The 11,354-nt window shown below is 40.3% G+C and overlaps 1 protein-coding gene across 1 annotated transcript in view; it reads left to right on the forward strand.

Moving 5' to 3' along the window:
* The window catches only part of MCCC1 (methylcrotonoyl-CoA carboxylase 1 (alpha)), a gene marked incomplete at its 5' end in the record, with an annotated part of 17,972 nt that extends 6,918 nt beyond the window's left edge, over window positions 1–11,054 (forward strand). Inside the window, 9 exons of the mRNA XM_010149506.1 lie at window positions 1,608–1,791; window positions 2,271–2,380; window positions 3,727–3,943; window positions 5,028–5,114; window positions 5,680–5,729; window positions 7,613–7,750; window positions 8,702–8,809; window positions 9,840–9,911; window positions 10,722–11,054. Of these exons, the coding sequence (XP_010147808.1) occupies window positions 1,608–1,791; window positions 2,271–2,380; window positions 3,727–3,943; window positions 5,028–5,114; window positions 5,680–5,729; window positions 7,613–7,750; window positions 8,702–8,809; window positions 9,840–9,911; window positions 10,722–10,841 (1,086 nt within the window). The remainder of the gene's footprint in view (window positions 1–1,607; window positions 1,792–2,270; window positions 2,381–3,726; window positions 3,944–5,027; window positions 5,115–5,679; window positions 5,730–7,612; window positions 7,751–8,701; window positions 8,810–9,839; window positions 9,912–10,721) is intronic.
* Between the last annotated feature and the right edge of the window lie 300 nt (window positions 11,055–11,354).

Here is an 11,354-nt window from a genome sequence, read left to right on the forward strand (position 1 = left end):
GCGGGCTCATATTCAGCTGCTGTCGACCAACACCCCCAGGGCCTTTTCCTTCTGGCAGTATTCCAGCTCCTTGTCTCCACGCCTGTAGCGTTGCAGGGGTTTTTTGCCCAAGTGCAGGACCTGGCACTTGGCCTTGTTGAACTTCATACAAATGCCCTCGGCCCATCAATCCAGCCTGTCCACATCCTTCTGTAGAGCTTTCCTGCCCTCTGGCAGATCAACTCTGCCGTCCAACTTGGTGTCATCTGCAAACTTCCTGAGGGTGCGCTCGATCCCCTCGTCCAGGTCATCAGTAAAGACACTAAGCAGAACTGGCCCCAGCACTGAGCCCTGGGTAGCAACCACCACTGATGACTGGCCACTGACTGGATTTAGCTCCTTTCACCACAGCTCTTTGGGCCCAGCCATCTAGCCAGTTTTTTACCCAGTGCAGAGTACGCCCATCCAAGCCGTGAGCAGCCAGTTCCTCCAGGAGAATGCTGTGGGAAACAGTGTCAAAGGCTTTACTTTTACTGAAGTCCAGATAGACAGCATCCACAGCCTTTCCCTCATCCACTCAGTGGTGACCTTGTCACGGGAGATCAGGTTGGTCAAACAGGACCTGACTTCCATAAACCCATGCTGACTGGGCCTGATCGCCTGGTTGTCCTGTACGTGCCTTGTGATGGCTTTCAAGATGATCTGCTCCGTAACCTTCCCCAGCACTGAAGTCAGACTGACAGGCCTGTAGTTCCCCGGATCCTCCTTCCAGCCATTCTTGTACATGAGTGTCACATTTGTTACCCTCTAGTCAACTGGGACCTCCCCAGTTGGCCAGGACTGCTAATGAGAAGTGGCTTGGTGAGCACTTTTGCCAGCTCCTTCAGTACCCTTGGGTGGATCCCATCCGGCACAGTAGACTTGTGTGTGTCTGAGTGGTGTAGCAAGTCACTAACCATTTCCCCTACGATTGTGGGGCTTCATTCTGCTCCCTGTCTGTGTCTTCCAGCTCTGGGGGCTGGGTACCAGGGAAACAATTGGTGATCTTTTTAAAGACTGAGGCAAAGAAGGCACTGAGTACCTCAGCCTTTTCCTTATCCTTTGTCATGGTTTCCGACCCCTGCATCCATTAAAGGATGGAGGTTCTCCTTAGCCCTCCTTTTGTTGCTAATGTATTATGGAAACATTTTCTATTGTCTTTAGGGTAGTAACCAGGTTAAGTTCTAGTTGGGCTTTGGCCCTTCTGACTTGCTCCCTGCATAACCTCATGGCATCTTCGTAGTCCTCCTGAGAGGATCTGGTCTTAGTTGACCAGGCTTTGATATGAACATTTGATAATTTTTTGAGATAACCAGGAGAAAAAAAATGAGGCTGTTTTTCCATTAAATTTTAGCTCTGTGAATTATTTTACACATTAATAATTAAAAATCCTTTGACTGGTGGCTCCCAGAGAAAAGGAAGGAGTAACTTCAGAATTACCCTTTTATGACCTACCACTTTTTTTCTCCTTACGCTTTTTAAAATGCACTTCCTGGCTGTTCATGTTTAGAAGAAAGATACTTAATATTTCATACACTGGCACTCCAAAATATTGATCCTGCATTAAAGAAGAAAACTGTTATTTTCAGGTTGCAGCAGGAGAGAAGATTCCCCTAATGCAGGAAGAGATTCTGCTCCGGGGCCATGCATTTGAAGCTAGAATATATGCAGAAGATCCTAATAATAACTTTATGCCAGGGGCTGGGCCATTGTTGCACTTATCCACCCCCCAACCTGATAGCTTCACCAGGATAGAAACTGGCGTTCGACAAGGTAAATCTGAAGGCAGTGGTGTAATCAGAAATATTTAACATCAAAAGCTTTTCTGTGTAAGCATTTCCCTCTTTGGCCTAACTAAGGTTGTCTGACAGGGTGGTGTTACAAAGACAAACCTCTACAGAATTATTCTTCCTGGTGGTTGTCCATGTACTGAATATTTTATTTACCTGTGTTCAGATTACTGTCCATCGGATCACACTGATTATATTCTTACACACTTTATCATCTTGCATTCCGATTGCAGCAAAAAAACCCTGGATTTGAGTAATGTCAGCTCTACAGAAATCTGTACTGAACTTGCCCTTGGAATTGAAACGCCAGGTCACATCATTAATGTTCTTTAAGGACATAGAGAAACGTGGCCATGAATGGTGTTGGAGTTCAGTGCCATATGGTGTGCGCTGCTATGTGTTACCAGCTGCCAGAAATACTGGGCTTGGTGTTACAGATTTTGTTTTTTAAATATATTTTAGGTGATGAAGTTTCTGTTCATTATGATCCAATGATTGCCAAGCTGGTTGTTTGGGCTGAGGATCGGCAGGCAGCACTGAGAAAGCTGCGGTACAGTTTGCATCAATATAACGTAAGTAGAAAGTACCCAAGATGATTTCAGACCTTGATTGAACTGTGTGAACAGCTTGAGCTAACAAAATACAGATAAAATACTACAGGAAAACAAAAGTGGTTTCTAAGAAGGAACCTGCATTGCCTCTCCCATAACAGATTTGTTTGCAGAGACTATATCTTACCCTAATTTGCAAACTGTTTTCATAGACATTCGTAGACATAAGTGTGAAGTCCAGTTTTACACACATTTTTAAGTTTGTGGTATCTTCAGTGGGATGGTGCAGTTTGGACTTTGTAAAAGAGTAAGGCTAAACAACATTTTCAACTGTAGTGTGAGTTTTCTCAAACTTAAAAGTATTTGTAGGTGGAATTTGTGTCAGATGAAGTTTGTTTGTAACTTCTAATTTATAAAAACAATTAAATTTTTAGACTATACAGGTGGTAAAGAAATAATGGAGAATTGGTAATGCTCTCTGCACTTTTTAAGAAGCGATCCTTTTTCTCTTGTAAAAACTTAGAGGTATTGTATCTCTTTTAAAAAGTGGAATTCAGAAGGTTTTACTTGAGGTGAGACTAAATATTATTTGTGCAGAATTAATTTACACTTTTAAATCAACAGCACAAACATGATCAAAGTACTAAAAATATTTGGCCTGCTGTTGTCTTAGCTAAAAATGAAGATTGTTGCAAGTGAAAGACAGAAAAGAATTCTCTTGTTTTTCAGAATTTTCATAGGAGTTCTGTCAATAAATGTTGACAGCACGGTATAGTTACCAGTTTCACCGATTTCTCTAAAATACTTAGTTCTGTTTTAATGCTGTTTGCTGAGGTGTTTTGCACTACAGGAAATGGATAGTGTCCAGTAAATTTATAAAAGCCATGGTTCCCGTTTGTTACTGTTGAAAGATCAAATACGGAATGTCTGAAATTATTATAACTCATTTTTAAGAAGAGGCACTTGTCATGTGAGAAATGTTCTTTTAAATACCCAGAGCATGGTCTTGCGAAACAGCAGGTTTTTTTCTAGATTACCTCCCACTGCCAGGTAATTTTCTTTGACTTCACAGTGGACAAAGGTAGCGTTTTGAAAACAAAAAACAACTCTTGTATTTTTTTTCTTGTTAAAAGAAAAATTAAATGGAAAAAATTAAATAAAATAAATTTTTCTTGTGGTTTGTTCATGTTTATTGCTAATAAACCAGACTAGTTGAATTAATTACATTTTATTGATGACCTTTGTGTTGGGATGGTGCTGTCTGAAGAAAGATTCGTCTATCATCTATGCATAAGCTGAGCAGAAAGCTGTATTCTTTCATTTATAACTTCATTTCAATTTGGCAATATACTTCTTTTTCTTTACAGATTGTCGGATTAAGCACTAATATTGATTTCTTACTGAGCCTGTCAGGACACCCACAGTTTGAGGCTGGAAATGTGCACACTAATTTCATTCCTCAGCACCATGATGAACTGTTTCCAACCAAAAAGGCAACCCCACATGAAGTTATATGTCAGGCAGCTCTAGGACTCATACTGAAAGAGAAAATGCTAACAGATGCTTTTAGAGATAAGTCAGATGGTAAGGATCATTCTTTCGTTTCATTTTGTTTTACTTGTGGCTGGATGAGACAATGCTGTGAGCTCATGTGCAATTATTTAATTTGCATGCTCCCTCTTAACCTTATTTTTGCCTGCTCAGCGTTCTGCATTCTGGCATCTGTCAGATATTTACACGCAGAGCAGACTGACTTTTGTTAAGGGGCAGATACTGGATACATCACCACCTTAGTGTACAGACTGCTTCCCACAGCACTTCAGATAGGCGCCATCTGAAAGACCTTGGGATTCATAATCAGCGGCACTGCCTATTCTTTGCTCGCTACAAGCATAACACTGAGTATCTGTCACTGTTAGTGCTGCAGTTGGCTCAAGGTCTTCAGAAGGAAAACTGAAGCTGCTAGAATTGGGAGAGGCAGTAAGGTTTCATGGGATGAATAGGACTCCAGGAGCTGACCATTCTCCAGTTCTGATACTGTTAGTGGCTGTACCAGTGGGGCACGTGATTGCTGTTGACAAAAACTTCATATAAATATAATACATGTTGCCAACAACCTCATTAATTTTCTTCCCTCCTCCACTTTAACTGTCCTGGAATCATGGGAGAGCGGGCCTGGAAGAGTTCTCTTAGGCCGTTCCCTTGCTTGAAGAGACGATGAACAAACAGGCAATATCTGATAGCTGTCCATCTGATCCCTTCTCAAAAGCCCCAAGTAATAGAGAACCCCTCCATCTTCCCTGGCAGTCTGCTGCCCTGTTTGACTGTTACAGCTGCATCGTTTGCAGAAGGTTAATCCAGATCTGCTGTGTTGCAGCTGAATTGCTATGCTTTCCTGTCCTGTTCAGGGATGTGTTTGTGGAGAACAGTCAGTATCCTTCCCTAGTAGGTGCTGTGGTTAGTGTCCTGTTTTCTGCAGGTTACGCAGCCTGGGCTTATTCAGTGTTGAGCCTTGGTGAGAGATGGTCACTGTCTATTAACAGTGGTTCCCCAACCTTTTCTGGGCCATCTAGATAGAAGTCATAGTAGGGCAGTGATTTTATGGTGTAAGTCTTGTGTTCTGCCAAAGCAGAATGAAAGTAACGTGTTTGTATATTTTGCGTTTTAGATAAATTCTCACCATTTGCATCCAGCTCTGGTAGAAGAATAAATATGTGTTACACTAGAAAACTGTCTCTGCTGGATGGGGAAAACAGTAAGTTAATGTAAAAGTGTGTGGAGGGAGAGGAAATAGTTGATGGATAAAGTTATTTCAACTGCTGCTTGAAAATTCAGGCTAAGAAATAGCAAATATAAACAGTATGAGTTTTATGCACTTTAAGCAGGGAATTAGCAGAATGGCATGATTCAGCCACACTGGTAGATCTTGTGGAGGTATAAACCAAATCCAAGTGACACTACTGTTGTTCATCATTCCAGTGAATAAGATGGAGACTTCTAGAAGAGCTGAGTGCCATTGACTTTTCTAAAAATTTCACTTTGGTGTGAAAATAATCAGCAGTTTTTCCCGTCAAAACTCTGTTCCCTGTCCAGGTACCTTAGTGTAGATTTCATAGCATAACTTCACGGGTTCATCTTTGAAAACTGAACTGTCTAGAATTCAGTATGAAATCTGCAGTATGTACTAAGCTAATCTGAAAATACTAATTCTTTTCTTAGCATTGGTATATCTCTTTTTTATCAAAAAAAGATAGACTAAATACTGTTTATATGTCATTCTCTAGATCCTATAATAACATCTATTCTGTTTTATTGAACAGTTGTGGATGTAGCTGTAAGTTACAATCAAGAGGGGTCATACAACATGCAGGTACAAGTCCGATTTTTCAGATGTTTCATTAGATAAAAGGAGATTCAGTTTCTTGTAGACTACCCTTGGTATTAACTGTTATTGAAGTTGCTTGGTAATTACCAATACAGGTTTCCATTTTTGGTTGGCTGGTAGCCATTGTTGTAGACTATTATTTTGACCTGAAATTATCTTGCTAGGTGCTGGATTGGAGTGGAAGAGCTACTGAAATGCTTAAAAATAAAGCTAAGAAAAACATTTGGTTTTCCAGTATTTAAATATACTACTATTTTTTCCTTCATTAATCTTCTCTTTCTAAAACACTGGAAGATAGACTGGCCATCTTCAAGGCCAGGCTGGATGAGGGTTTGAGCAACCTGGTCTAGTGGAGGGTGTCCCTGCCCATGGCAGGGGGGTTGGAACTAGATGGTCTTTAAGGTCCCTTCCAACCCAAACCGTTCTGTGAGTCTGTGATTCTATGATTTAAATCTGCATTTAAAAAGCTATTTTTTTCACAGGACTCCTGCTTTGTTCTGTGCATGAGATGGATCTCCTGTGGGATAAATAAAAGCTTTCTAGAGCATTATCTGTAAGATAACACCTTTTTTTTTTTTTCCCTAAGGATGGAAATTGGAAAGTGATTACCAAATGACTTGGGGAATGATGAGAGTAGTAAATCTTCTGGTTAAATAATTGAATGATGCCCCACAGAACTGTCTTCTTTCTTTATCTACACTAAAGAGATCCTACAGGATACAACTCAACAGTGGGGCTTTTTGGGGAGGGGAAGTGCAACTGGGGAGAATATAAGCTCCCAGGGAAGAAGGAAGAATGGGGGTTGAGATGGCAATGTAGAGAAACTGGAGATAAGGGATGGGGAAACGGAAGTGAGGAGGACAATGCCTCTGGAGTGCTGCCAAGCCTGTCCTGAGACAGGGTGCTGGGCTGCGGAACTTGGCAAGTGTCACACTGCTGCCCAGGGCGTTTCCCTTATTTGTGCCCCTGCAAAAAGGATGCTGATCAAGCAAAGGATTTTTATTCAGGGATCAGTATCAGATCAGCAGTATCCTTTCAGTTCAGGTTGTCAGGTCTTCATTCAGTGGAGAAATAGTATGTGAGGGTAAGTTAAGACTGAATTTTATCTCAACTCCTGAAAGACCAGCAAGCCTCTGACTCTTTGCTCACTGATGTTAGACTTACATTTATCTCATCTTTTGAGTTGAAATGCACTTACTCGTATTCTGCCTTTCTATTCTGAGGTTGTGGCAGAGGTGCACCTTAGATTGACGTAGACGAAGGGGTTATCTGCAAATAAATGAATGACCTTTCCATTTGGTCTTGCGTTTGCAGGTTTGGTGTCTAGTTGTGCAGTCTGCCTTACAGCTCTCCTCTGCTCCTTGTAGGTTTGCTTGAATTTATTGTAGTTTTTGTATCTTAAGCTTCCAAGAGTGAGGAAGTTACCTGTCTTTTGGAAAGCATCGTGGAAACTTGTGATGTGAGGCGAATAGTATGGAATTCTTAGTTTGAAGAAGGTCAAGATGCTAGGACAAATTAAAAATAGCAGATTTTTGTAGCATCACTAAACAGAATATTCTGGGGGTTTTTGTTTTTCATGAGAAATAGTATACCTTTGTATTTTGCTGTGTGCTATTGCATAGCTTGTGATAAAAATTGTCCTTGGAGAGCCTATTAGCTAATCTTCTGAGCTGACTGCATTGCACACAGAATATTTGGTTAACTGAAAAATAAAGGATACATAAAGCTTAATTTTTGTTTAAATTCCAGAATTATCTATGAAGAATCACAGGTTAAGTGTGTATACTACAAATACTAGCTTTTGGTTTGTCATATTAAGAGTTCATGAAGGGTTAGGACTTGCCTTTATAAAAGCATTTAACTTTCAGATTCAAGATAAAATGTTCCTGGTTTCTGGAGAGATCTTCAGGGAAGGTGATTCAGTTTACTTGAGGTCGTCAGTAAGTGGAACAGTGTGTAAGTCCAAATTGGTCATTTTGGACAACATCATTTATCTCTTCTTTCCGGTAAAGTTCCTTTCTTTATTGTCACAAGTATAAAATGTCTGAGTTTTATGCATGTAAATGAATACTATAAATTCCAAGAGAATTTGAAAGAGAATCATAATTTCAGGCTCTTATGTTCATAATGTTTTGATACTTGTTGGATTTATAGCTAAAATTAGAAGGTGGTTGTTGGTCAGTGAGTGAGAAAATTGATTCCTTTTAGAAAGATAAATACAGTTAGGTGATTCAGGGTTGAAAATGATGGTTTGGGATGGGGGACCACAGCATATTAAAATGGTCTGGTATCTGAGTTTGTCACAGAACAGTAGCAATTACTTCAAACTGATAATTATTTGAAAGTGCTTGTAGCTGATATTTGTATTTCAGTGTATTTGATTTTTAATACTAAATGATAAGAAACAAATCGATGCTGGTCTGAGGAAGGGCAACTTCAGCTAATATTAAAAAATCGGAATGATGAGTTACCATGGCATTATCTGCATTGCATGAATAATGGCGTTTGCAAGAGGATGTACCATAATTTGCATGATGAGGCTGGTAGTTCTTTATTTCCAGTTAAAAAGATTACAGGCCCTTAAAGTAACTCAATAAGAATGTAATCTAAATAAGTAAATTATTATGTGTTAGTTTCAGTAATTAAGCTCTACCTTAGGGCAGAATGCAGTATGAAAAGGGAGGGTGTGGGTTTGGGACAAAGGTCTGTGTGGAGCCTCTTTTTCACAGGAGTAGCTCTTTCCTTGCTGATCCTTAGCAGCAGCAGGTGTGACTTTTAAGGACTCGGACCCTAGCAGAGTAGTTAGAATGCCCACAGTCCTTTTGCTGCCCTGACCCCAGTGGTCTGCCACCCTAAACGACGAAAGCTGGGTCTGTTCTTTCCCTGTATGTCAGCGTGTCTACTGGTGGCATTGTTTTATGGCGTTGACTCTCACGTCACTGGTTTTATTTCTGTAGGAAGGCAGCGCTCAGGTTGGCCTTCCTGTGCCCAAGTACTTATCGGCAGTAAGTTCAGTGGGAACACAGAGTGGAGCTGTAGCACCCATGACTGGCACAGTGGAAAAGGTAATTCTAACAATATGGGTAGGAAATGAATTCTCCAGTGTATATCCAAGTTCACCCTTCCTCAAATGGCGTTTGCTTCTGTACTGCCAGGAAAGGAGGAGAGCCAGAAATGCCAGTGCTGTGTGGCTTCTCCCAGCTGGAAAAAACCCTGTTTACTCTGACTTTTCAGCAGCCACTCAAGAGTTTTTCAGGCTTCTAGTCTTCTTTTTCCAGAGCTCTGGAAGTTCTGAATATTTAACTAAAACTACTGCTTAAATAGTTTTTTCTTCATCTCTAATTGCTTCCGGAGTCAAAGTTCCCTGAAGTGTTAAAGGCTGTTTGATCCATTTCATCTAACCAGAAGAATGAGATGCTAGATGAACTTGCAAAAAAAAAGACTATTCAGAAATGCCTTTTTTGTTAAGGGCTGTGTTTTGCTGTTTCTGTTTTTGTTTCATTTTCTTCAGCTCAGCAAATCTTGCCTATTTTTCTGTGCAGTGGACAAATTTTAACAGAAAAGAGATCTCCAAGAGAGTTTATTAGTTGAAGGATTCTGCTAGCACTGAAGAGGCATGAACCCTTTCACAGGGTGGAGTGCCTTGCACGTGGATTTCTGGCATAGTGAGCGAACAGTGATTTACAAATCAAGAGTTACTGCAGAAAAACTAAGTGGCTCCTGCAATCTTCTTTCTGGATTTAGTTTTAAACAGTGACTGGCTCCAGGAAGAGGTTCTGGACTTTCTCAAAATAGCAGCTCTTAAGCACAGAAAGCGTAGAATATACCTTGGCTCTTCTAGTGTTTCTTCTTTTATAAGTAAGTGGCTTCCTGGTCATCCTGTTAGTGGGTACTGAACCTCTTTCTAGAGCCTCCGACTCCCCTTGAGTATTACCTAGAGAACTCAGTTACCCAGTTCAGCAATAATAAAGATATTATGAGGTGGTTGTTGCAAAACCACAATCACTCAGTGGGTTGTGCTAGGCAGGATCCAGCTGATGGTTTTTAATGGTACAGACATGCATGATTTTTCCACAATTTTCTCTTGAATTATAGGTATTTGTGAAAGCAGGAGATAAGGTTCAGATTGGAGACCCTCTAATGGTTATGATAGCTATGAAAATGGAGGTGAGTGACATTTAAAGGGTTTTAATTACAGAGAAAATAAAAATCTGGTCATAATTTAATTACTTGTGGTTGCATTATTGAAGTAAGGTGCAGATCGTAGCTTACAGATGTCAGTATCACTTTATATGCTGTAAACCATGTTGGGTCTGACGAGATTTTAGAGGATTATATTTGCTGTTGCTTTATTAACACATGACAATTATATAACCCATGCTCTTCTGCAGATGTTTTAACATTAATTTGGTTAGCTTTGTCAGGCTTCTCTCCCCTCACAAGAAGCCAGTAGTCCTTTCATTTTCCTGTCAGAGAACTGTCTGGGTATACCTTCTGCTCACTGTCTGTGCAGAAATTTAGCTGATGATGACTTTGTAAATATGCCCAGGACTTCTTGTTTACAATCTTTTTATTTTACATAAAGCTTTACCAAGAGCACACTAAAGATTCTTTGTAATTGCCCACATGGCATTCAGTGGACTAGTATTTTGGCCATTATATCTTGTCACATTGCTTGACCATGGCTCAGATTGCTTGAATCATAATTTTTTGTAGCCTGAACTGGTTTGGCTTGCCTTTTAGTTTATTTTAAACTTCCGTTTGTGGTAGCAGAATTCATGTTGAGAAAATTTCCCTTTCCCTTATCATGTTCTTTTATAAATTATACTAAAATTATATGAAATACACCATTAACTAAGTAATTGTGTTTTGTTCTAATTGCACCAAAGAGTAATATTAGCACTTGCTGGAGGCGGGGGGAGGGACAGAGGATAAAAAAGTGCTCAGGCGGTTGACTGTCATCGTGTTTCTGTGCAGCACACCATCAGGGCTCCAAAGGCAGGAGTGATAAAAAAGGTTCATTTCCAAGAAGGTGCCCAGGCCAATAGACATGCTCCGCTGGTTGAATTCGTGGATGAAGAGGCCCAGTCAAAATAAAATTCAAGGAAGGTGCATTTTATTTTTTCTACTTTGCTGATTTTTTCTCTCAGGAGAAGATTTCTTCCTATTTTCAGCAAACTCTTTTGTATAACAGATTGAGGAATTGGTTTCCTCTGCACTTCCTGCCTAGTGGGACTGTAAATTATGCTGACTTCACTGAAATTTGGATAACCCTGTGCTGTAAGCACATGTATAATTGTGGACCTATGTGATTGTTGTTCAGTGGTTATGATTGCCTGTGAAGATGCATTAGACTGCAAGAAAGCTGTGGAACTCTTCAGGGATGGGAGAGGCTACTAAGGACTGTAAGTGATAGACAGCTAGGGTTCTTATGCCTACTTTTTCATTCACAGCTGCCTTTTCTCCCAGAGATGTGACAGCATTGATCTGAAGGAAAGCTGAAAGGTGATAATTGGTTTATGAATTCATTTCTAGGGTAAAATTCCTGTTTGTGGCTTTCGCCTGAATAGAGAATTCAGGATTGTTCCTTAGCCCAGCATCTCTCTGTCA

Source organism: Eurypyga helias, unplaced genomic scaffold (genome assembly GCF_000690775.1).
Source record: "Eurypyga helias isolate BGI_N326 unplaced genomic scaffold, ASM69077v1 scaffold34203, whole genome shotgun sequence".
Classification (NCBI taxonomy): domain Eukaryota; kingdom Metazoa; phylum Chordata; class Aves; order Eurypygiformes; family Eurypygidae; genus Eurypyga; species Eurypyga helias.